Source organism: Miniopterus natalensis, chromosome 1 (assembly GCF_054644295.1).
Source record: "Miniopterus natalensis isolate mMinNat1 chromosome 1, mMinNat1.hap1, whole genome shotgun sequence".
NCBI lineage: Eukaryota > Metazoa > Chordata > Mammalia > Chiroptera > Miniopteridae > Miniopterus > Miniopterus natalensis.
In genome coordinates, this window is record NC_142081.1 from 136905056 (window position 1) to 136930423 (window position 25368).

At 40.7% G+C, this 25368-nt stretch overlaps 1 protein-coding gene across 1 annotated transcript in view; it reads left to right on the plus strand.

The window, feature by feature from the left end:
- Window positions 1-25368, plus strand: part of CFI (complement factor I) — a 44774-nt gene that overhangs the window by 264 nt on the left and 19142 nt on the right. The window contains exons 2-7 of the mRNA XM_087826114.1: window positions 5502-5549; window positions 11987-12266; window positions 14523-14676; window positions 17525-17706; window positions 18841-18954; window positions 19107-19227. Coding sequence (XP_087682240.1) covers window positions 5502-5549; window positions 11987-12266; window positions 14523-14676; window positions 17525-17706; window positions 18841-18954; window positions 19107-19227 — 899 coding nt within the window. The remainder of the gene's footprint in view (window positions 1-5501; window positions 5550-11986; window positions 12267-14522; window positions 14677-17524; window positions 17707-18840; window positions 18955-19106; window positions 19228-25368) is intronic.

The window sequence follows — 25368 nt, forward strand, 5'->3', positions numbered from 1 at the left end:
TGCTAACTATTTTAAGAGAATATTTTAAATACTATAAAAATCTTGAGACACTATTTTGATTTAAAGATTACATAGTTCAGTTACCAACATGGCAGTAACAAAGACTTTTGTTGTTATCTTGATGAAAGAGCTTTAAGAAATTGCTTTTTTGTATGCTTTTATCTGTGCATAGAAATTAAACTGAATGAGAATTTTTATAGCATAGGTCTGTCATTTATAGTAATCATACTAAATAAATATTTTCCTGGCCGGTGTGGCTCCGTTGGCCGAGCATCATCCCATGCACTGAAAGGTCATGGTTTCAATTCCCAGTCAGAGCACATGCCCAGGATTCAGGTATTATCCCTGGTTGAGGCACATGTGGGAAGCAAACGATTGATGTTACTCTCACATTGATGTTTCCTTCTCTGTGTCTCCCTCTCCCTTCCTCTCTCTCTCAAAAAATAAAATCAATAAAAACATATTTAAATAAATAAATACTTACCAAGCTCCTTCTATGTGCAAAGTATAGTGCTGAGCAAATGGCAAGACAGATCTCTTCCTTCAGTAGTCTTATGGTGCAGTTGTAACAAGATGATATAAATATGCTAATGAGAAGGTAGTAAGCAAGATTTAAATAACATTTGAAAACACAAGAGAAGGAACTGTTACAAGACAGTATATATTTAATTGCCAAAAAATGGTGCAAATATCATGTGCCAAGGGACTTTAATGGAAGACAATTCCTTCCTGCTAGGAGGTCAGGAAGAGTTTATGACCAAGTGGGATTTGAGCTAGACCTGTAACTCTGGATTAGACTTGATCTGTGGAGAAAAAGAGAAAGTGATTTCCAACCTTTCCAGCCTGAGAAGCCTTTAGCTCCGCCAGAGCACAAAAGTGCTCTGGCAGAAAGATAGCGAAATACAAGGCTCCTTTGTATCATGAGATGAATAAATCCGTTTGATCAGCATGGAGACTTTGTGGACAAATCAGGGAGTTAAAACTGAAATCACAGATTGTAGCCAGGTTGGAAGGTCATTTATTCAGGTTAGAAATGTTTAAGACATTTTAGATATTTATTGAGGATTGCCTACATTTGTGATCAAAGCATTTTGAAACAGCATTCCAAAAACTGTTTTTGTCTTAATGCCAGTTTATAGAAGCAAATATTTAAAGAAAACTACCTAAGAAATCAGAATTACATACTTTAAGTTTCCTATAACTTCTAAAATATGTATGCAATGTTTATAACAAATGGAAGTAAACTAAGTACTCATTGATAAGAAACTGATTAAATTATTGTACTTCCATAAAAATGAACTACCATGTACCCATTAATACGATGCATTCTATATTTACTAAAAAAGCCCATACTAAAATCTTTTTAAAAATTTATCTTTATTGTTGAAAGTTTTACAGATGTTCCCTCCCCCCATGACCCCCTCCCCCCTCCTCCCACCTCCTCAAAAGTAGGCTTTCACCACACTATTGTCTGTCCATGGGCCATGCATATAAGCATAGAAGTTCTTTAGTTAATCTCTTCCTGCCCCCCACCCCCCTCTGAAATGTGTCAGTCTGTTGCATGCTTCAATGTCTCTGGGTCTATTTTGTTCATCAGTTTATTTGTTCATTAGATTCCACATAAAGGTGAGATCATGTGATATTTGTTTTTCTCTGCCTCTTACTAAAATCTTATTTTTGTTAAATAAAAAATATATACACACAAATATATATGTATCTGTGTATATGCACACACACACACACACACACACACACACACATAGCTGCTTATGTAAATGGCAATTTGAAAGTTCTTAGAGGTTATATATCAAACAGACAGCAGTTGGTATCTCTGAGCGGTGGGATTACTGATGACTTTTATTTTCTGTTTTATACATTTATGAATTTTCAGAATTCAGAAATTCTCTGTCTTAGTCATTCTATACGAAATACATGTGTGCTGATTTACAATAAGAAAAATTGTTTTTTGAAAAAAAGGCATTTCTGCTACATTTTCAGTTCCTGCAAAAACAGAATAACAGAATAAAAAACAAAACTGAAAATAGTAGTTTTCACTTACTGTTCAATCATCCAATAAATTTGTCTTTATTCATTTAACAAACAGCATTTTGGAGGGGTTAATGTAATATTTGTAAAATTTTCAGAACTTCTTAAAATACTAGTTTATAAAAGAAAATGCAATCTAAGAAATAACTTTATTTATCCTCACTCGAGAATATTTTTTCCATTGCTTTTCAGGACAAGTGGAAAGAGGGGAGAGAGAGAAAGAGAGAGAGAGAGAGACATCGATTGGTTGCCTCCCACACGTGCCCCAACCGGGGCCTGGGAACGAGCTAGCAACCAAGGTACATGCCCTTGGCCGGAATAGAACCCAAGTCCGTGGGCCGATGCTCTAGCCCCTGAGCCAAACCAACTAGGGCTAAAAATAACTATTTTTAAGTGGAGGCTACCATAGAGACAACATAAATGTGTTCAAAGAAGTTTTAAAATGTATCTACATTTTCAGAAATGAAATAAAATATATATACAGCTGGAAGAAATTTTGTGACTGTGAAAGCTGGGAGCAGGGTTCCTTCTCTGTAGTAAAGAGCCCCCAGTCCCTTTTCACATCAGAACATCCCGACGGACTCACTGGGACGTGGGTCACGGTAACGACAGAGGTGGCTGGTACTGGGACAGGCTTGAATTGTCCTGAACAGTGAAATGAGAAGTTCGGTTTTACTGGATCTGCCAGGCAAAGAGGTAAAGAAACTCAGGAAAGGATGGCAGAAAACCCCAGAGCACAGCGGGAAGGGCTGCTGTGGGAAGAACCAAGGGATGCTGAAGAGCAGGGAAGCCAAGCGTTCCACTCAGTACGGTTGTCTGCTGGGTGGCACTGTGCTGGGACGTAATCCCTCCCCGAAACCTTAAGTGTTCATTTTACCCTAAAAGTGTATTATAAACCTAGGGTCCTATGGGTAGTATTTCAGAAAGGAAGTTCTGGGGTGGTGGTCAGCAGCCTAACAAGATGCTGGAAAGAGAACAGAGGATGCAACATGCAGTGCCGGGAGCGAGGTCAGCAAAAAGGCAGAGCAGGCAAAAGCGAACCCTTGTCCTTCCACGAAAAGACCCAGAAGCCAGGCAGACTCTCGGGACTGACTCAGTCAGAGCCCCGGCTCTCAGTCAAAGGCCTCAGCACGCACGTGGGCTCTGGATGAGACAACGGGCAACTTTAAAATGGTAGGAGAGCTTTGTGGCATTTCTACTTGCCCTGGTCCCACCATGTGCCCTGCTCAGGGGCTGTCCTGAAGGTGGCACTCCGCATTCCCCGTGTGCAACTCTAGCCTCTAGCTCTAGGAGGAGCAGAGCAGGCTTCATTTAAAATCAGTCGTCTGCTCCAGCCGGCCTCGGGGCTGCCCGAAAGCCTGATGCACTGCACGTGTCCTTATTTTACCCAGCTCCGGAGCCGGTCACGGTGAAAGGGCAGCGGGGCTCCTCAGAAGCCCCCTGGAAGGAAAGCTCCCAGCTGAGACGTCTAATATGCCAGAGCTTGCGGGAGGGGCGGCTGCGGGATAGGAAAGAGTGTCCGAGTAGCCATGGGAAGTTAGGACATTCAACAGCTCCTGTGTATACTCGGGAATTCAGAAAGCAACACACACGCCCAGGGCCGGATGCAAACTCAGAAAAGGCCTAATAAGAGCCTAAGCTTCCACCTGCAGACTCAGAAAAGACCTAATAAGACCCTAAGCTTTCACCTCTAGATAAGCTCTAGGCTCAGTGCAAACTTGAAGTAAAGGAGAAAACAGAATTGTAAATGGCCTGGCTAATTGTCCAGGGAGTGCCCCAGCACGGAGCCAATTTACAAAGTCCAGGAGAGGTTTTCTATTGTTGATCTGAGCAGTTTCTTTCTCTTTCTTTCTTTCTTTCTTTCTTTCTTTCTTTCTTTCTTTCTTTCTTTCTTTCTTTCTTTCTTTCTTTCTTTCTTTCTTTCTTTCTTCTTTCTCTTTCTTTCTTTCTTTCTTTCTTATTTATTTATTTATTTATTTATTTTTTCCTTCCTTCCTTCCTTCCTTCCTTCCTTCCTTCCTTCCTTCCTTCCTTCCTTCCTTCCTTCCTTCCTTCCTTCCTTCCTTCCTTCCTTCCTTCCTCTCTCTCCCTTCCTCCCTCCCTCCTTCCCTCCCTCCCTTCTTTCCTTCCTTCCTTCCCTTCCTTTTACTCTCCTCTCTCTCCCTTTCTTTCTCTTTCTCTCAATCTCACTCTCTTTCTCTCTGGCTCCTTGTGTTCAAGGAAATATTGTCTGAACACCAGCTGAATACAAGGTAAAGGAACAGAAACTTCGGAGACTACACATACAAAACCAAAGTTCACAAGCACTGTTAAAAGCCACTAAACAAGCAGCTATAGCCTATAGCAAGCAAGGAAAGCAAACCTTCAGAAGAAGGAAGAACCTGATTTCAAAAGTAACTGCATTGCAACCTTGGCTGGTTTGGCTCAGTGGCCAGAGCATCGGCCCTTGGACCGGAAGGTCTCAGGTTCAGTTCTGGTCAAGGCCACGTTCCTCTGTTGCAGGCTCATCCCCAGCCCCAGTTGGGGCATGTGAGGGAGGCAACGGATCGATGGGTGTCTCTCATATGGAGGGTTCTCTCTCTCTCTCCAAAAATAAAAAATAAAAAAGGAGAGGAACTATTTGGAGAAAATAATTGCTAGGGAAGACCATGATGAGAAGAAACTGAGGCCACAAGGAGCCTAACACTTTTTCAATGGAAGGGCCTCTGATATGGTTGTTAACTTTCAGGATGTGCATTTTTTATTCATTTCCAAAAGAAAGACACAATGTTATATTGTTTATTCTTTTTGAATTTTTTCTATTTTTTTCTTAAAGCTCTCGAGCGAAGTCATGATTACGCCAGTTGGTTAATACCATAAAATCTCAGTGACTTACAACTTTATTTGGTTAGTACTCTACTAGTCTTCAGCTTGGCTGGGGACCAGCTGACCTAAGCCGAGCTCTGCTGGAATGGTTCTTCTTTGCTAGCCTGGCCATGTTCTCGGAGGCATGGCAGGAAAGCAAAAGGACAAACCTAGTTGCACAAGTACTTCCCAAGCATCTCTTTGTCACATCTTCTGACATCCTGTTGACCAACACAAGTCACATGGCCAGGCCCAGAGTCTAGAAGTAGGAAAGAGCACCCTGCCCCAGTGAGAGGCACAGTTTAGGACTGAGATGAAGGGAGGGTAGAAGAATTGGGGCCATAAATCATCATTTTAGCATTTGTAGAGGATCTTAAATGTTCATCTGTGCTTTCCCACTTATTTTTCTGTTGATCCTCACAACAACTCTTTGAGGATATTATTTTTATTTTCCACATTTTATAGAAGAAGAAACAAAGAGAAAGGTAAAGTAACAGCCAGTTAGTCGTAGGAGGGGACTTTCTCCTTTTTTACAAAAAGCAGTAGAAAGGGAAAGCGGTGGACTTTCCTCACTTTGATCATAGTTAAGCACTCTTTTCTTTTGTTTATAGGATGAAGACCAAAAACCACTACAATGGGAAGGGATAAAGAAACCAGAGGTAAAGCATACTGGTGTTGAATAGTAGATTGTTTCTTATTTGTTTTCTAATGACCAACCATCTATCTAAAATGGCTTCATTGTAGTCCTGCCTCAAATACAATAAAATGCACATCAAAATAATTGCTACATCTTTACAAATACCAAGGAAAGAACACCCCCCCCCCCCAAATTCCATATACACAAAAAAGCAGCCTCCACTAAAGAAGTTAAATCACGTTTTATAGATGACTAGGCTATAGTAGTAATTGCTAAAAATTTTTGAACATGTGCTCCCAGTATATGTGAATATATTGACTTTTAAATGATAAAAACACTGTTGTACAAATAAATGCACCTTAAATACAAACAAAATTTTGAACACATAAATAATATTTTAATAATTTTCACCATTGATCTTTAATGGAATAATGTCACTAAATACACTTCATTAGTTTTGAAAACTTTCATTTGATTCTAGTGGCATATTAGCTGGAAAAGATATCTCAGAAAAAGCAACATATACAATTAAGCACATAGGAAGAGGTTCATCATTAATGATATTAGATGTAATCTATATTCCAAATAGTCTGATTGGGGGCAGGCTGGCTCCCTGTTATATCTGATCACTTTTTCATTGTTTCTAACCCCATGATGTGGCTGATGAACAGCTTTTACTGGGGTTAGAAGTGTAGACTGTCATTTTCTTACTTACTGGTGTTGCATTTTGGCATTATTTTCAATCCAGCATTCATTTCACTATAAGAATGTCTAAGCCACTTCTCCATTTGTGAAGATTATGTTAAAAATCATGTTAGCTAAGACTAGATCATATAGTCCATAATGTTCCTTTATCAAGCATATGTATGTGAACTTCTGTCTTAAAACAAAACCCTCTTGCCCTAGCCGGGTGGTTCAGTTGGCTGGAGTGTGATCCCATACACCGAAAGGTTGAGAGTTCAATTCCCAGTCAGGGCACATACCTAGGTCGTGGGTTCCATCCCTGGTTGGGGGGGCATACAGGAGGCAATCGATTGATGTTTCTCTTTCACATCTCTCTCTTTACCTATCTATCTATCTATCTATCATCTATCTTCTATCTATCTATCTATCTATCTATCTATCTATCTATCTATCTATCTATCATCTATCATCATCATCATCTATCTATCATCTATTATCTATCATCTATCATCTATCTATCATCTTTCTCTCTCTCTCTATCTCTCCTTCCTCTCTTTAAAAATTGATAAACATATCCTTGGGTGAGGTTAAAAAAAAACACTCAAAACCATCTCTTAACCTCATAACCCCCTCCAATTATCACCTCATTTCTTCCCCTTTACATCTAAACTCTCAAAAATATCCTGTGCTCAATTTCTCTTTTTCCATTCTTTCTTGAACCCAGTCAGGCTTGAATTCCCACCATTCCACCAGAATTACATTTGTCAAGGTCACCTTCTTACTGGAGATGCATTAGACACAGCTGCTGATCCCTCCTTCCTTCTCCTTCCCTCTGTGCCACCAACTCTTTTTATTTATCTATTACTTTACTGGCCACATGGTCTCATCTCCTCTACTAAATCTTCAACATCTGCCAGCCTATAAATGTTGGAGGGCTCACACCCTCCAATGGCTTTGTATTTCATTCACAAATAAGCCAAAGTCTTTTCAGTAGTACACAAAGCTCTACATGATCAATTGCTTGCCCCTCCAATACTCGGACCTCCTATCCTCCTGATCTCCCTTCAGCAATTTCTCCCCTCCAGCCACAGTGGTCCCCCAGGCCAAGTGCACACCACCAGCACATATGCTTCCACCCCACAGATTTTGCCCTAGGTGTTTCCTCTGACCATGACGCTTCACCTCTAGACATCTGCATGGCTCGCTCCCTCACCTTCAGGCTTCTGCTCTAAGGTCAACTTCTCCCCAAAGTCTTCCCTGTCAACCCTATACAAAATAGCAATCCTCCCCATCTCTCTCCACCATCTCTCTCTCTCACCCTGCACAGTGTTTGTCACTGTATGACATACTATATATTTATTCTTTATTCATTTTTGTCTGCTTCTCCTACTAGAAATGTAAACTCTTTGACTTTGTGCTGCTCACAGTTGTAGCCCCAGGAGCTAAAACAGTACCTTGCACATAGTAGGCTCTCAACAAATATTGAACGAATATGTTATGAATGCTGGCACAAGTGCCAACCCATGTGTAAATATCAGTGATGATTATTTTATTCCTACTTTTTCAATAAAACATATAAATTAATATAATTTCTGTTATTTTACCCACTGGGTTAACTTTACACTCCCAGGGTATACATAACCCACTGAAAATTATTGGTTTACGGGAACGGTTTTCAGTCTTTGGGGAGCATAAGAATCCTTATGGAGTTTGTTTAAAGTACAGATTCCAAAGCCTTCTCCCAGAGATTGTGGTTCAGGGGTCTCTTGTTTGGGTCCAGGAATCTGCATTTGTAAAATAATGCACTACATTAACACTCAGATGGTCTAGGGACACAATGGGAATGCCTGATCCGTGTATCTGGTAGTCTTTTTCAGTCTGCAACTCCAGACTCAAGAAAAATGGAAAAGGCTTCTAGAGCATGTCTCAGTCAGCTCACACACCGCTCACACAGAGAATGATTTAGGTTCCATGCTTCCTAGACAAGTGGTTCTCAAGGTTTTAGATTATGGAGACTGTGTCCAGATACCTGGTCTCTATCAGTCAGTATTGGCTAGGGTATGCAGCAGTAAAAACCAGTCCCCAAATCTCAGTGACTTAACAACAACAAAAGTTAATTTTTGCTCATGCAAAGTCTACTATGAGACTGGGTGACTCTCCAAGGAAAGTATCCCCCGTGAGTTGGCCCAGCATTCTAGGCTGCTTTCAATTCTATGGTATCTCTGCAACACGTATCTTCATGATCACCATGGCAGGGCAAGAGAAAGCAGGGTCATTTTTCAACGGCAATTAAATGCTTCCACATGAAACTAATACATGTTACCAAAGCTCATATTTTATTGGCCAAAGCAAGTCACCACCGTGTCCAGCCTCAAGAAAATGCAATCTTTTCGTCTGCCTGGAAGTAAGGTAAAATACAATTTTGTAAAGAGTATTAATGTTTACAACAAATATAAACATTAAAAAACATTTAGAGCCCTGGCCAGGTGGCTCGGTTGGTTGGAGTGTCATCCCGTACACCAAAAGGTTGCGGGTTCGATCCTTTTACTATTTACCTCAGAATCCTTAATAACACGTTCATACAGCCATTTGTTTTAACCAATCCCCTGATTTTTCAGCCATTCCATGTTCTTCAGCGGTACTAGCTGCCTTAATTTCTAAGCTTTCCTGGGTGAATTGCTTCATTCTTTCGGCCTTCCCTTATTATGCATGGGTTTCCATGTCCTCTGGTCTGCTAACTCCCTCACCACCAGCCCATCTGCTTTGCAGCCTCCACCATTTTTATAACATCTGAAGTCTATAGTTCTCCCTCATTCTCTTTGGCTTTATTGGTTACGTCATTTTTAAAAAGACTCTTTTACTCTCATTTTATTGGGACTTGAAGAGACTTTTTTTAAAGCCCGTGTTCGGTGTCCCACGGCTAAGCACAGGACCTGCGAAAGGATTAGCCCACACCCCGCTCCCATCCTTCGCTTCCCATTCTGGCCTCGGCTCACCCGGGCCTGGTTTCTGCCCCTGCCACTCAGCTAAAACTATTTCTCTGAAGGACCCCGATGACCTTTGCGCGTCAACTTCAGTGGCCTTTTGTCAGTCTTTGTCCTCTGTAGCTCTCTGCGACATCAGACACGCTGAGCAAGGGAAACACAGCCTCTGGCTTTCTCCACATCTTCGGCTCCTTAAGTGTAAATTTTCCTCCAAGTTCTGTGTTTGCGTGGTGTGGCCTTTTTTCACCTTTCACACCGTGAATACCAGGCCCGCCAGGCCCCTGAAGTGTGTCTCAGCTGGGAGAAAGGCGAAGCTCTCAACTAAAGTGAAGGTTAGAGTTTCAGTGATTACTGTGCAGGGCTGGGCATTGTCATTGTTGTTACATGATTGTTCCTGGGACTGAAAATCTTTTAACTTTTTGTCTTTGCTCTTAATTTAAGGGTGACTGAAAAATTACAACCCTTGCCCAAGTTTCTTTGCAAATATCAAGGAAAAACGGGACCTCGAAAAGATTTAAAGGGATAAAGGCAGGAATCAAGTTGATTTCTTCCTGCATCCAATTAAAATACCACTGTTTCAATAAAAAGGTGATAGTCTCTGCTGTCAGGGCACTTACTACAGGAGCTATGTAACTGTACAAATTTCAACTCTAGTATGTGGTACATGGAACCATGAAAAGTAGGTAACGGGTGGATTTCATTCCAGATCAGGGTGTCAAAAGCCAGTGTAGTGAATGATCGATTTGTCCAATTTTCTTCTTTCTATGGCTATTTAATAATTTATTGGAAAGCATATTGGATAGGATGATTTTCACAGCTTTTGCACATTTTTGCATGGTTTTAATCGACTGGTTTTTATTTGTCTTCATAATAGCACTTAAAGATTGATTTGTTTCTGCCCAGCCTGCTGTTACCACAGCTGGAGGGCACTGAGAAGAGAGAGGCTCTCATTGCTGGGGGCTAGGGACACTAGAGGCCAGAATGCCCATCCTCCAGAGGGGGCCACTAGGACACAGAGAGAGAACACTGGCTTCCCAAGACTGACTTTTGTCCCAGTTGGCCTGTTCCCAGCCCTCATCACATTCCTCTGGATTTCTACAGGTCTAATTGGGTTTTTTCCTGTCTGATCTATCTCCGGAAAGATTTTCCTCAAATGCGAATTTGCCTCCCAGCTTAAGGTCTCTTGGTGGCTCCCTCAGGACCTGCTCCCTTACCCTCTCCACCACCTCTCACTCTGTTCTCCAGCCTTAAGTGCACTGTTCTTTCTCACACTCCTGCCTGGTGTGCCTACTCACACCCCTCTGCCAGCAGCCTCCTCCCCAGCACCCCAGAACCCAGCCAGACATCGGCTCATCCAGAAAATGTTCCCAAGTCTCCTAGTTGGCCAGGAGCCTGGAACACTGTCCTAATGGCACCCTGGCCCACATGGGTCAGAGATCCATCAGGCAGGCTTGCTGGTCTCCCTTCAGGTTAGGGAGCTCATTAGGACCGAACTTTTACTCTTCTGGCCTGGTGCTTCCTAACTCATTTATTGACTTAATTGATACCTGAGCTAATGATCTGTCTTCCAAGCTTCAGACACACATCTCCCCTTCCTACATAATATCTCTACATTCATGTCCTCAGGCACCTCAGACTCGACAGGTCTCAAACAAAACCCATAGTGCTCTCATTTAGCTTAATATCTATTTTGATTGTTATTATATCTCCTTACCGGGACTCAACCTCAAAACCTAGGACCCACCCTCAGCCCCTACATGCGGTAAACTGTCCCATCCCATTGCTTTTGCTTGCTCAAGTGTCTTTCCAAACTTTTCTCATGCTCACTGCTGCTGCCTCTTCCTCCCCAGTTTCCTGACCAATGGCCACCCCATTTGAAGCACACACACACACACACACACACACACACACACACACACACACCAACCAACCACATACCCATCCGTTGGGACTGCTCACAAGTCCCTAAACACAGTCTGCACCATCCCGCCTGGGCTTTGCTAGCACCAGCCCCCTGCTAGCACCTGTGTTTCCTCCCCGTGCTCAACTGCTACCACTTCCATGAGGCCTTTTAAAATCCCCCCTGAGGACATCTGTCATACTTTAAACAATAAAGATAAATTTAAAAATAAATAAATGAAATCCCCTTTGAAAAACTTACTCTCTTCCACTCCAGGAGCACTGAGCATATTTGTACCACTGTTACATCGCTTACCTCCGTCTGCCTTGTACCCAGTTATTATGTGTGTTTCTATCTTACCTAGATACCAAGCCCTTAGAAGACAGAGCCCATCTCATGGTCATCTTAGAGGAGTTTAACAAATAGTTTTACATTTATTAATAGAATCAATCAATTTCACTCATCAATTCATTTTGTAAGACTATATTTAGCATCAGATTTGTGACTCCTTAACATGACTGATGAAACTCATTGATTTCTTCTGTGGCAGAATTTTATTCTGGCTTTCGGATAATAATAGCTCCCATTGATTTCATGCCTGCTACCTGTCAAGCATTATATGCATATTATTTCTAATCTTCCCAATAACCTTACAAAATAGAAGAACTCATCCCCAGTTTACAGATGAGGAGACTCACATTCACTAGGGTAGCTTGCCCAAGACCATATAACTGTAAGTGCCCAAGCTAATTCTGAAAACAGCCAGACCACATACCCCTCATCTGTGCTGTGACGTAGGTGAGTCTGTTGGATTTCTTTCCTTCACTTACTCATATTCAAAGAGGAGATTTTGGGTTGTTGCTAAGTTAGTGCCTATTTTGTGTTTTATAGGTAACTTTGACATCAGAAACATCTCAAGAGGATCTGGTGGACCAAAAGTGCTTAACTGAAAAACACACACATCTCTCCTGCCATAAAGTCTTCTGCCAACCATGGCAGAGATGCATCGAAGGAAAATGCATCTGTAAACTCCCTTATCATTGCCCAAAGAATGGTACCACGGTGTGTTCCACTAATGGGAAAAGCTTCCCCACTTATTGTCAGCTAAAGAGTTTCGAATGTCTTCGTCCAGAGGCAAAGTTTTTAAATAGTGGAGCATGTACAGCTACAGGTAGGAAAAGCTTAGTTTATTCTATGATATAAGAAGGAAATTGTCTATCATACTTTCTGTTAGAAACTACTTTTCCTATGAAATGTTATGATGACAATTCAAAATTCTCTCTAGTCTCAATAGTAACTGGGGTGATAACTAAAGATATCAGAATGTAGCCCTAGCCAATTTGGCTCAGTGGTTAAAGTGTCAGCCCGGGGACTGAGGGGTCCCAAGTTCAATTCTGGCCAAGGGCATGTTCCTCGGTTGTGGTCTCCATCCCCAGTGCTGGTCCAGGCTCATGTGGGAGGCAACCTCAATGTGTCTCTCTCACATCGATGTTTCTCTCCCACTCTCTCTGAAAAGCAATGAAAAAAATATCCTTGGGTGAAGATTTTTTTTATTTTTTTATTTTTATTTATTTATTTATTTTTAATATATCTTTATTGATTTCAGAGAGAGGAAAGGAGAGGGAGAGAGAGAGATAGAAACATCAATGATGAAAGACTCATTGATTGAGCCCGCAACCCAGGCATGTGCCCTGACCAGGAATCGAACCCCGATTGCCTGGATCCTAGGTCAATGCTCAACCGCTGAGCCACGCCCAGCTGGGGTGAAGATTTTTTTTAAAAAAAAGAAGTCAGAATGTAGCCAGCCCCTGGGTCCAGAGCCCCAGTCCTCCCTTCAGTGCCTGTGCAATGCTTTGTCACCCAGGCCTTCAGAATTGTCCCCACCCTCACTTCTACTTAGCTAAAGGGTCATTTACTTGGTTCAGAGCCCAGTGAAAAAGTCTTTACATGAGATTGGTGCTGATACGGAGCCTCCCTCTGGCCCCAGTCATTTCTTCCAGCATTCATCCCACCAGCCCCTACCCCTCTCCCTAGCCCTGATCCCACTGGCCCTGATTCAAGGGGAGCTCAGGCCACTGCTGCTGACCTAAAACATACTTCAACCTAGCAAACTTGGCACATCAGATCAGAGAGCTTGTCCACACTCCATTCAGGTGCCTAATGTAGTAAGAAGGCTGGGACACTCATAAGTGGATTAGTGGAGGGGTTAAGATTAGGGATCTCAATGTCATTCAGGTTTAATTGCAAGACTGCCCAAGCCCCAATTTGGTTATTGATGAGCTATGTGACCTCTCTGGACCCCAGTTTCCACATCTGCAGGATGTGAATAATAGTGATTCCTAACTCATAAGACTCTTGTGAATAAAATGATGCATGCAAAGCTCTGCACACACTTTTGGCGCACAGAAAGTGCTCGTGGAATTTTAGCTACGACAGCAAACTTCAGGCTTGTCTTCTGATACAATTATCACAGGCTCTCACTCGATGAATTTACAGAGGAATGTTCAAAACATTTTTTTTAAAGGCATCATGATATACACCAGCTCGCAGCCCCCTAGATATTTCTATGGTGCTGAGTTAAGGTGGTGAAGGACTGTGGAAAAGGGGAACGACAGCTCGCTATTGGCGCCCATCTCCCCTACCTGTTGGAGCGGAGGAAAGCAATCGCGGAGATTATTTTGTCAGTGTCAGACTTTTGTTCTCTTGAGGCATTAAATGCCATAAATATATGAGAGTACACAAACCTTGCCTACATTTTCATTACTTGTTCCACATACTTTAAAGAGCACGGACTTTGGAGTGAGATCAATATTGTACAGTGATTTTTCAACCTTTTCCATCTCACAGCACACATAAACTAATTACTAAAATTCTGTGGCACATCAAAAAATATATTTTTTTGCCAATCTGACAAAAAAAAAAGGTATAATTTTGATTCATTTACACCAGACAGCTGCTGTTGTGTTGGCTGTTGTCATTTTCTTTTTGACAATCTCAGGGAAAAGAGGTCAGTGTCCCTGACTAAATAGTCAGGCATTGCATGTTTTTAAAATTCTTGCAGCTCACCGGTTGAAAATCGCTGATATAATAGGTTCAGATTCCTGGCTGCACCACTTGAGAAAGTAACTTAACTTCATGTATAAAAGTGGAGGAACTTAGGTTCCTCGTGTGTAAAATGGAGATAAATATCAGCCTAATCTTCATAGGGTTGATGTGAGGATTTTGTGATAATTCCATGTAACTGGGTAGCACAGCCACTTGACCCATAATAAGCCCTCATAAAATAATTGCTTACGATTACTTGTTAAAATCTTCACGATGTTTAAAGTTAATTTGAAATTATGTATCTTATTATTTTCAAGGCTTTTTCATCAAGAGGAAAAAAGTGAATGCCTAAATGTTACACATTCTTTTGGTTTTATTTTAGGGCAATTTAATATTTCCTTGAAGTACGGCAGTAGAGATTCAGAGGGAATTGTTGAAGTAAAACTCGTAGACCAAGATAAGAAAATGTTCGTATGTAATAACAGCTGGGGCATAACGCAGGCCAATGTGGCCTGCCTCAACCTTGGATTTCAACAGTGAGTGCCTAACGTCAGGGGATTTTCTCAGGGTTGATTTTCTTGTTCCAACTATTTGTTTTTTGATTACCTGATCTTTCTGTGTCTCAGCTTCCTCATATGTAACCTGAGAATGTTAACTGCCTGCCTCAACCCAGCATTGTTATGGGGATTAAATGTGCTCATGGTTGACTAGCGCTTAGAACACTGCTGAGCACAGAGCAACTGGAAGTTTGTTAAAGTTTCTGGATACAAATTCTTCGCTGGTTTGGAGAGTTGCAAACACATTCATTACTGTCTGTCTCTACTCATCTATACTTATGTACACTTTTTCATACCTAATATTATTGATTTATGCCTTCCTTTTTTCTAGATCAACATTGCATAGATTTGTCTATTTGATTAGTGTTTGGGATTTTTATATTTGTAAATTGTCTCATGTTTCTCTATTTTCAACCTCATTAACTTTTGCTATTGTGTTTGACTCTTCTTTTCAGCACTGTAATTTTTCTAATTCTTCAAGGTAAATACTCAACAATTTTTAATTTTTTTCCCTAAGGTAAGCATTTAAAGCACAAATTTTCGCCTAATGCCTCATCTGCATACCATTAGCCTCCATAAGTGGTATTTTATTTATTGTTGAGTTCAAAATATTTTCTAATTTTCAATATGATTTATTCTCTGACTCATACATAATTTAGAAGTGTTTTTTTCCCCTAATGAATATGTTAGTTTGCTTTTAGTGAACTTTTTCCTATTGTTTTTCTATTTATTTATATTGTAGTCAGAGAATGTCTCTATATGATGACAATTGTTTAGATATTTGTTGAGGCTTGCTTTGTGCCGAATATATTTTAAATACTTCATATGCAGGGTTCTATATAATAGATATGTTACTTATTAGAATAAGCAAGCTTGTTCACTGCCTTCTTCAAAGTTTTCCCAATTTATTTACTTATAAGTTTTTGTGTCTTTATCTTTTAAGTGTGTCCCTTATAAACAACATATATCTAGATTTTTTTTTTTAAATCCAACATGACAATCACTGTCAGAAAGTGTAGTCCATTTACACTGTTGTGATTGTTTACATTGTTAAAATTATTTTTCTTACCTTAGTTTGGGCTTATTATTTACCCTGCTTTTTCTGTGCTCTTGTTTCTTCCTTTTATAATTTCTATTAGGTTAATAACGTTGTTGTTGTTTTAATCTTCCCCCTTGTCTTCCTCTATGTGGTTTAGAAACTATACATTCTATTTTTATTCCTTTATTGCCTATCTTTACATTAACACCTTGAATCCTTGACTTAGGAAGTCCTCAGCCTCTTCGGGACTAATACAAAGAATGCCACTGCCCTCTCAAGGATCCAGGATTTACTTCCACCTTATTTCAATATGTCCTTGAAGTTAACTGCTCTCATTATATAATCAGCAGTTGTTATTACTGTTGTTCTGTCAGTGCTTAGTCAGATTTACTTGATGTTTACCAACTTCTTGGTTTTTGTTACTTCTTACCTCTCACTCCATAATTCTGGATTCAATTTTCTTCTTCCTAAACCATATCTGCTAGTAGTTCCTTATCGAGAGTCTCTTACCATTAAATTGGCCCACAGGGTATTTATGATTTTTGATAGTTTGTGGCCTACAACCTTTGATTCAACCTAATGGTAAATTCTCTCAGTCTTTGCTCTCTCAGTATCTTGTTCTTATCATATTTTGCATAAGCTCAAGGACAGACTTCTCTGATTTGCGTCAGTGGGTATTTCCCTCACTTCCTTAAGAGCTCATTGCGGGCATTTATTATATTTTATCTAATATTTTTAGATAATTTTAGGTTGAGAGCTTTTTCAGGTTATCCACCTGTCAGGCTACCCCAAATGGCTGTCATGGGTTCTCATATTTTGATGCTGTTTGGCTCAGTTTCATGGCTACTGTGTCCTCATTATGGATCTGAAATAATTAAAAATACCCTCCTTGTTCTCTGTTTTGCCTTCCATTCTAATTGAACTGATATTTATATTGCCATTACTGCTTTATTTTTGTTTGTATCTGTCTGATGTATCTTTGCTCAACTTTTTACTTTTTTTAACCCATTTTTCTCATTTGCTTCTAAAGAGAAGCAGGGAGCAATTGACTGTCCCGGAAAAGTGCTTCACTGTAGCGTAGCACCTCTAGGACATGCAGCCTCTTGCCCAACACAAATGTTTGAACAAATCGCGACGCCCAAGCAATGGCATATAGATGCCAAAATACCACCTTAATACGATTACAGATTAATTGAGGATGTAGCTTAGTGTAAAAGCAAAATGGACCTGCTAGAATTAAACCAAGTTAACCTCCCAAATCCTAGGCAACAATGGGGTGTTCGTGGTAAGCCTGACGGCATGGGGCAGGCACAGAGGCCCACCCACCCCCAAATGGAAAAGCTGGGCTGACCTCGTCCGATTTATATTTCCAAAATTCCCTGATCAAATGAATCCATTCCCTTTCCTGGAGAGAAGAGGAATTAAAACATGAGAGAGGCCATGAATGGCTCAACTCACGTTGGAAAGTAACATCAGGAGTCAGGAAGAGGAAACAATCCTCCTTAACCAGAAACAGAGGAGGGAAACCAGTATTTGCTGAGTGCTTGCCACGTTTAGAAATCTGGCTAGCCAGCTGAAATTGACCGTTATAGTTAATCTTTACAAAACTTGGTGAGATAATTATATTTCCTTTTGCAAGTGTACTGAGGCTGAGAGATTTTAAGCATCTTTCTTGCCTTATGTAGAAAATAAGAGGAAATTAGCTCTATTGCCTTTCTTCTACAGTTAAGGTTACAAATGCAAAGTATCCGTTGTTCTACCCTAATGTTTCATTTACTCTATCTGCAGAGGAGCCCTTGATACTCAAGGAAGCTTTCATCTTCCTGAAGATCTCCATATAAATTCCACTGAATGTCTGCAAGTGCACTGTCGAGGATTCGAGTCCAGTTTGGCGGAATGTACCTTTACTAAGAAAAAAATCAAAAGTCACCAGGGCTTAGCGGGTGTGGTGTGTTACACACAGGATGCAGGTTGGTAGAGGGGGTTTGCCTGATATTTTCCCTTCCTTCATAGTTGTTTATTTCAAACCAAGTCTGTAATAAACAAACAAGTGGTGGATACCCAGTTACCAGTTACAGAGGCAAAATCATGTTTTGGGTTTTAGAGCCTAAATTGGAGTTTTCTCCCTGCTGTGCCTTTTGCCACTCTGTCTAGGTGCCTATATGGGAAGCAAAGTTGCTTGACTCCCCTTTGCTTCCTTGAACATCGGGGCTAAAGTTAACACAGCAAACACAAGTCAATCGAGCATCAGAAGAAACCTCGGCATCTCCTTGAGACATCCAGCCTAGACACATTCCTTTCAAATGTTCGTGACCAGATTCTTGTTTCAGTTTTCAGGCCACTTTTTCTCCTCCATGCTGATGTTGGAATATTTTAGCCACGTATCTATATTGTGTTAAGGGCCAAAGCCTTTTATGGTGCTAAAAAATGTACCATCAAAATGTAAATGGTACTGTGACTTTTGGGATGGGGTGGGGATGAATGTAGTAGCATGAAAAGAAAGGGTGTGACTAGTGTTTGCCAGTGTCCGCAAGTCTCCTGATTCCTGAACCCTCCCCCAATCTCAGCAAGAACAGGCCTCCATAGTATTGGTTTCTAGAGATAATGACAGGGCCTTCATTAGCCAGTTTTGGCTTTTATTTTCCTCATTGACAATATATACTATGTTGAAACTACCAAACTGGGGGGGGAGGGTTGCTGAGTGGAGCCTTCACAGGAGTTCGTCGGGGGGTTTTAAAATATGTTTTTACTGATTTTTTTTTTTTTTTTAAGAGAGAGAGGAAAGGAGAGGGAAGGATAGAGAGAGGGAAACATCGATGAGAGAAATATCATCGATCAGCTGTCTCCTGCACGCCCGCTACTGGGGATGGAACCCGAAACCCAGGCATGTGCCCTGACCGGGAACGGAACCGTGACCTCCTGGTTCCTGGCTCAATGCTCAACCACTGAGCTACACCGGCCGCGCTAAGTTATCAATACATTTTATATCAGTTTTTCTTTGATGCCTGACTTTATCTTAATGTCCCCATTATTCCAAAACTGTGACTAAGATGTCACCCACAGCTCTACAAAACAATTTCACAAAGACAATTCTTACTTTACAGTTTCTCCAACAAGTTACTCCTTTCAGTGTGTGAATGGGAAACTCATTCCTAAGAAGAAGACCTGTAACGGTGTCAATGACTGTGGAGACCAAAGTGATGAGCTGTGCTGTAAAGGTAGAGATCAATTTCGCCTCTGAACCCCCCAAATGCATCCTTCTGACTAAAAAAGTAGAAACAACTTTACCACTGAATTCAAGATTCCATCTCATTCCTTTATAAGAAAGAAAACAAGAAAACCAAAAACTCTTCTATTTGTGTTTGCGTAGGGTGCCAAGGCAGAAGTTTCCTTTGTAAATCGGGTGTTTGTATCCTAAACAAGCACAAGTGCAACGGTGAGGTGGACTGCATCACAGGCGAAGATGAAGTTGGTTGTGAAGGTAATTTAAAGTTTCGTGGTTACTTCTCATGCAATCAGGGATTCCAAGCTTTTTTTAAGGCAAATTGTAATCTTAAGTGACCACAGGAGGGTGTAGCAGTAGGAGTACTATTGAGTGAGCAGTTGAAGAACTATGGAATGATCTTATATTTTTATTTATTAAATATTTGTTTGTTATTTCAGAACTTTTTATTAGGGAATTTTCCCACATAACAAAAACAGGCTGTTAGAATGAACCCTTATGTATGCATCTCCCAGCTTCAACAATTATTAATATTTTGCCAGTCTTGTTCAGCTTTTTTTGAGCATTTTAAAACAAATTTCAGATATCACATAACTTTGCCTATGTATATCTCTAAAGATAGCAACATGTTTATATACAACCATCATCTCATTAGTATACCTAAAAATAATAATTCCCTAACACTGTTTAGTAACAGCCCATGTTCAAATTTTCCCAACAGTTTTTAAAATGTCTTTGTAGAATTAATATGCTTGAATCACGGTACAAAAGAATCTAACATTGTGGTCAGTTATTAAGTTTTTAAAGTATCCTTTAGTCTTTAAGAGTTACCCACCCATCCACCCCCAAGTTTTTTCATGCCATTGATTTTCTAGAGAAACTGGGTCATTTACCTACAGGATGTTCCTTATTCTGGATTTATGGAGACTTGATTAGATGCAAAGTTCAATGTTTCAGGCAAGAATTCTTGATCAGTGGTGCTGTGTGATTCCTATTTATATAATGTCTTGTTGTCTGGTTATCCCACTCCCAGTGATTGATCCCTGGATCAGTTTGATGGCTCCTTTAAAACAGTCCCCCCACAACTCTTCACCTTAATGGTTTTCAGCAGCCTTTGTAATTATTACCGTGAGCCAATTTGCCAATAAGGACTGTAAAATGGTGATTTCTAATTCCTCATTCCTTCTGCATTTATTAACTTCTACAGAGAAGAACTCTCTGCATCCACTATTTTTTCCATGGAATGCAGTTCACAATAGGAAGGCAGAATCATGTATAATCCTTCCCCTTTACTTACTACGTGTTTCAAAGCAATGGGTCGATGGTCTTAGATTCTTGGTGCTCATTGAAAAACCTCCAATGTGAAAAATATTTACTAGGAACCTAGTCTGCCACACAGACTGACTTCTTGTTCCCATCAATGTTTCTAAGTCATTACATTCATTCATTTACTCAACGCATATTTAAGTTCTTACTGTTATGTGTGCCAGGTCCTGTTCCAGGTGCTGGGGTTACAACAGTGAATATTGTTTCAAAATCCCTGCCCCTTCATAGATCTTACAGTCTAGTGGATGAGGGAGGCAGTAAACGAGAGAAACAGATAAATTATCTCAAAAAGAATAAGTACTAAGAAAAACAAACAAGGAAGGAGAATATAAAATGTCAAGGGTAAGTTCTAAAATTTTAGACAAGGTGGCCTGGGAAGGCTCACTCACTGAGGTGACTTTTAGGTAAAGAGCTGAAGGAAATGATGGACGTAATGGCTGTGTGTGTGCCAGGTGGGCACTGGAAATATGGGGAGGAACACTTTGTGAAGCCTGTGATTGTCTAACCACTATGCTGTACATCTGAAATTAATATAAAATAATACTGTAATTATTAGTTTTGAATTATTAATTATTGAATGTAAATTGTAATTATGAAATAAAATTTGGGGGGGAAAATAAAAATAAAAGGTGGAGCCAGCCATGTAGATATGTGCGGAGGAGTGTTCTGAGCAGAGGCAATAACCAGGATTCCTAAGACAGGAACATTCCAGTGTGTGGCATGAACAAGCAGCCAGGAGGATAGTAGGGCAGGTGTTGCAGGTGGCAATAGTGAGAGGTTAAAGGACGAACAGTAGGAGAGGCTAGAGAGGTGGTTCGTGTGAGGGAGATTAGGGCCTGTTTGTAAGTGAAATGGGGACTTTAAGCAGAGGAGCGACATGATCTGACTCAAGATTACCCTGGTGGCTGGTTGGGAAATAGTCTGTACGAGGGTAAGGGGAGATGCAGGGAGACCAGTGAGGAAGCCATTGCAGTAGTTCAGGGAAGAGACGATGGTGACTCGGACCAATGGATAGGAAGGAAAATGATGAGAAGCAGTCATATTCTGGATATATTTTGAAGCTAGAGCCAAAAATATTTGCTGATAAGTTGGATGAGGGTATGAGAACAAATGAGCAGTTGGGGATGAGTCCCAAGGTTTGGGCCTGATAATTAAAAGGATGGAGCTACTTTCAACAAAGAAAAAAGGCTGCAAGAGGAGTGGCTGTACTTAGACCCACCTTACATATGGGACTTATCCAGTGTGCTGGATAAACTAAATGTTTAACCCTTGGCTTTGAGAGAGAGGGGGGGAAGCTCTGATTTGTAGCCTTTGCCAATTTCTATGGTGTAAATTCTCCCACCATGTCAACACTGAACGACTGTAAACTGTTTATTGCCTTTTTTTGCACTTGTCTTACCTTCCCTTCTCAACAGAAACACCTTGAAAATAGAATCTGCCTCATTATTTTTATATTTCAAATGTCCTAGGTAAAGAACCTTACACATAAGTATTAAATAAATGTCGAAGATATGTATGGATAAATGAATTGACACTAATTCTATTTTGTCATTACTTGGTATGCCAAGATTTTGACTTCACTGATATTTTGTTTAATTTTCCACCTATATCACTTCTTAAATTAAAAAACAACAACATACTTTTTAGGATTTCAAATCACATAATTTCTTTTGAAGGGTATATAAAAAGTTGCGCAAAATACTTTTATGTTCACTAAATGTAGTTAAATCCCTTGTAAAGAGAGGGGAGGAAGAAATTTCAAAAAATTTTTCAGGGAGGAAGACAGTAAACCATAGCTTTTGCCAGTGAATCTTGACAGCTTTCATCCGAGTTTTATTGAGATATAATTGATACACAACACTGTATACATACATTTAGGTGTACAGCATAATGGCTTGACACACATATATTGTGAAATTATTATAATAAGAGTAATTGCCATCTATCACCTCATACAGTTAAAAAAAAAAAGTATTTTATCCTTGTGATGAGAAGTTTTAGGATTTACTCTCTTAGCAACTTTCAGATAGGCCATACAGCAGTGTTACTGTAGTCGCCATGCTGTACATTAAGTGCATCCCCAGTACTTAAGTATCTTGTGACTGATTATTAATAGATATACCTAATATACCTATCCTGTACCTTTTGACCATGTTCACCCAATTCTCCCTCCCTCGTCTTCTGCCTCTGGTAACCACAGATCCAATCTGTGTGTCTGTGAGTTTGGTTTGTTTAGATTCGAGGCCTGAGATCATTCAATATTTGCCCTTCTCTGAAGCTATACAGTTTGATTTCACTTCTTCCGTATAATGATATTTTAGGTTTCTTCTCTTTCTTTTCCTCTTTCTTCCCCTTTCACTCTCTTTCCTCCTCCTCCTGGTGCAAAACTCTGCAGTTTAAGGTCACAGAACACAATTTGTTAGTTCACAAAAAGAATAAAAATCTACCGCAAGGGAGTAACTACAATATAAAGCTTACTATTCTTATCAATTTCTTGCATCTGTATGAAAAATACATTTAGTCAACTGTCATTGTTACCTCCGTTTACCCGGCTATGTCTGTAATGGGTCTAATTTTTCCCCCTCTAAGAAAGAGCAAGTGAGAGTAGATATGTAAAATGTATGTATATTAGCATATTCATTGATTTCTCCTCTCCATGGGACAGATCAGAATCACTAAACCAAGGGAGGTTTGGAGTACATCTTGATTTCATTTATATTTCATAAGCTTACCTCTTACTAATATCAGTTAGAGTTATAAATTTTGTATAAGTATATCGTAAGTTTGCTGTTGGGCATGGGTTCAAATATATCTAAAATGCAAATCTCTTTTTTAATCTCAAGTTAAAATGACTTCCTTGCTGTGGTGAACTTGGTGTGTTTAAATGGAAGATGAAACATTTGTTATGCAGTATTAAAAATCAAAGGAAGATGGTATGCTGTGGTTCCCTGTTGTTTTTGTAAATATAACTTTAAATTGTTATACTATGTCTGAAATAATAATGACTTTTGCATATTTATTCAAGTGAAAATTATCCTTTTGCTACAATGAGGGTTTTTTTTTGTTTGTTTTCAGGAGCTTACCGTCCTAAACTTAAAGGTAAATGTATTTTTATAATAGAAAAGTTTATATTACAGAATTGAAAAGAAAAATAAGGTGTTATAACTTTTAGGACATATACTGATATAGTGTGCATTTTTCTCAAATAAAAATTATCCTTTGCTGTGGTAACTTTTTTGTTTTTTATTTTTTTAAGGCTTACGTGGAGCTCAAGGTAAAAAAATTTATTAAATTCTTGGGATATTGCAGACTCGAAGCAAAACAAAGGTACTGCTGTCTTATATTTTAATGTGACTGTTAACTGAGGGGGATGTGACCGGGTGCTGCCACCGACCCAGCGTCAGCATTAGCTTAGGCACCGAGGCCGTTTCGCAGCCTGATCAGCTTGCATCCTCGCTCCCACGCCCCTGCACAGCCCGCTGAGCAGCACCACCCAAAGGGGGCATCTCCTGCGCATCCCCCTCTGCTGAGGACTCTCCTCCTCTTCCTCACTTTTCCCTCCAAACCTAGGCAGCTCCTGACCAAACCGCCACCAGAGGAAAGATACCTCTTTGCATGATAGGCAGCATGTCCCTATTTACTTTGTAAGACCGAAGTGCCCAAATCCGGCTCTTTGGGGTCACCCTTTTCTTTCTTATTTCTTTATTAGTCACATAGAATGACTACCCGAAGCCCAAGGTCCCCCCTCAGGATTTCTTAGGATTCCTGGGGGACTTTCATATGCTCGAGGTCATCCCTCAGTGCCCAGTCTGAGGTATTTCTCTGTACCCCCCCTTGTCATCTGGCCCCCCAAGGCTGCTGCTGCTCCCACCACCAGCTTTCACTCCTCCTTTCCCCTTCCCTCCCTCTTGCCCTTCCTTCCTCCCTAGTTTCAGACACAGGGGCACGGAGATGAGCGAATAGCACTCTGCAGCTCACTGCACATGGTCACCCCGTCCAGGCAAGGCCCACGCCCCTTTCACTTATACTCCTTCCCCCCTCCTCACCCCATGCACCAGGCAACCAGCCTGATGTGATTTAACACGTAGTTGTCCTGTTTGCGCGCACTCTCATGCAACGTGCATGGCTGTTTCGTGAGCATGCATTTTTAATTCACGTGGTATTTTGTCGTGGGTCCCATATTTCCTTTCCTTCTTTTTACAAAGCATCACGTTTCAAAGGTCTGTCCACGCTGTCATGTGGCCGCTGGCTCTGTTGCTTCTAACTGCTGCATGAGATGCTCTGTGGTGTCCACCTTGGCAATTTACTCTCTGCTTTCCCAGTCATGGACTCTCAGCCCTCAGTTTGCAATGAGCGTCCTCTCCCTCGGGATGTGTCGGAGGACACATCAGGCTGGCAAGGAATTGTGGGGTCTTGGGGCACACATCTGCGTGTTCTTGGGCAGAGCTGCCCACCCTCACCTCCACCAGCCACGCCTGAGGGCCCACCACACCATTCAGTAGTACCCAGCTTTCTAATTTTGCTGGTCTCGCACTGTCAAATGACACGGCGATGTTTATAAAATCGAATGTTTATAATAACCCATGATAGCGGATCTCTTTTTATATGCATGCTAGCTTTTTCAGTTTTTTCTTCTTTTCCCTTCATCTTTGCTTTCTCCAGTTAACATCTTTGCCTCATGCCACGGGGGGCTGCAGCCTTCTTTCCCGCTGGTTTGCATTCTTGACATCCATCCACCCTCAGCTGAAGACATTGCATGTATCTTCTTCCATTCTGCTGCCCACCCATTAACTTTATCCGTGGCGAGGTTTGTTGAATATAAATCTTTAATTTTATAGAATCCAAGTCATTGATGGTTTTTCTTATGGTGAGTGCTGTCAGAGCTCGTGCTGCTCTTCTAATATCTAGTGCACCTCAGCTACCCTGGACTTTACCCATCTTCCTTTGCTGAGCATTTAGTGTGAATGTTGAGACTTCTCTCTGATTCATGAGGATGCTCTTGTGCAAGCTCTGAGCAGAGCCTCTCTCTGCCTAGAAAATAACCTGCGTGTGTAGCATAACAGTTCTTCTAAAAAGAGCTCAG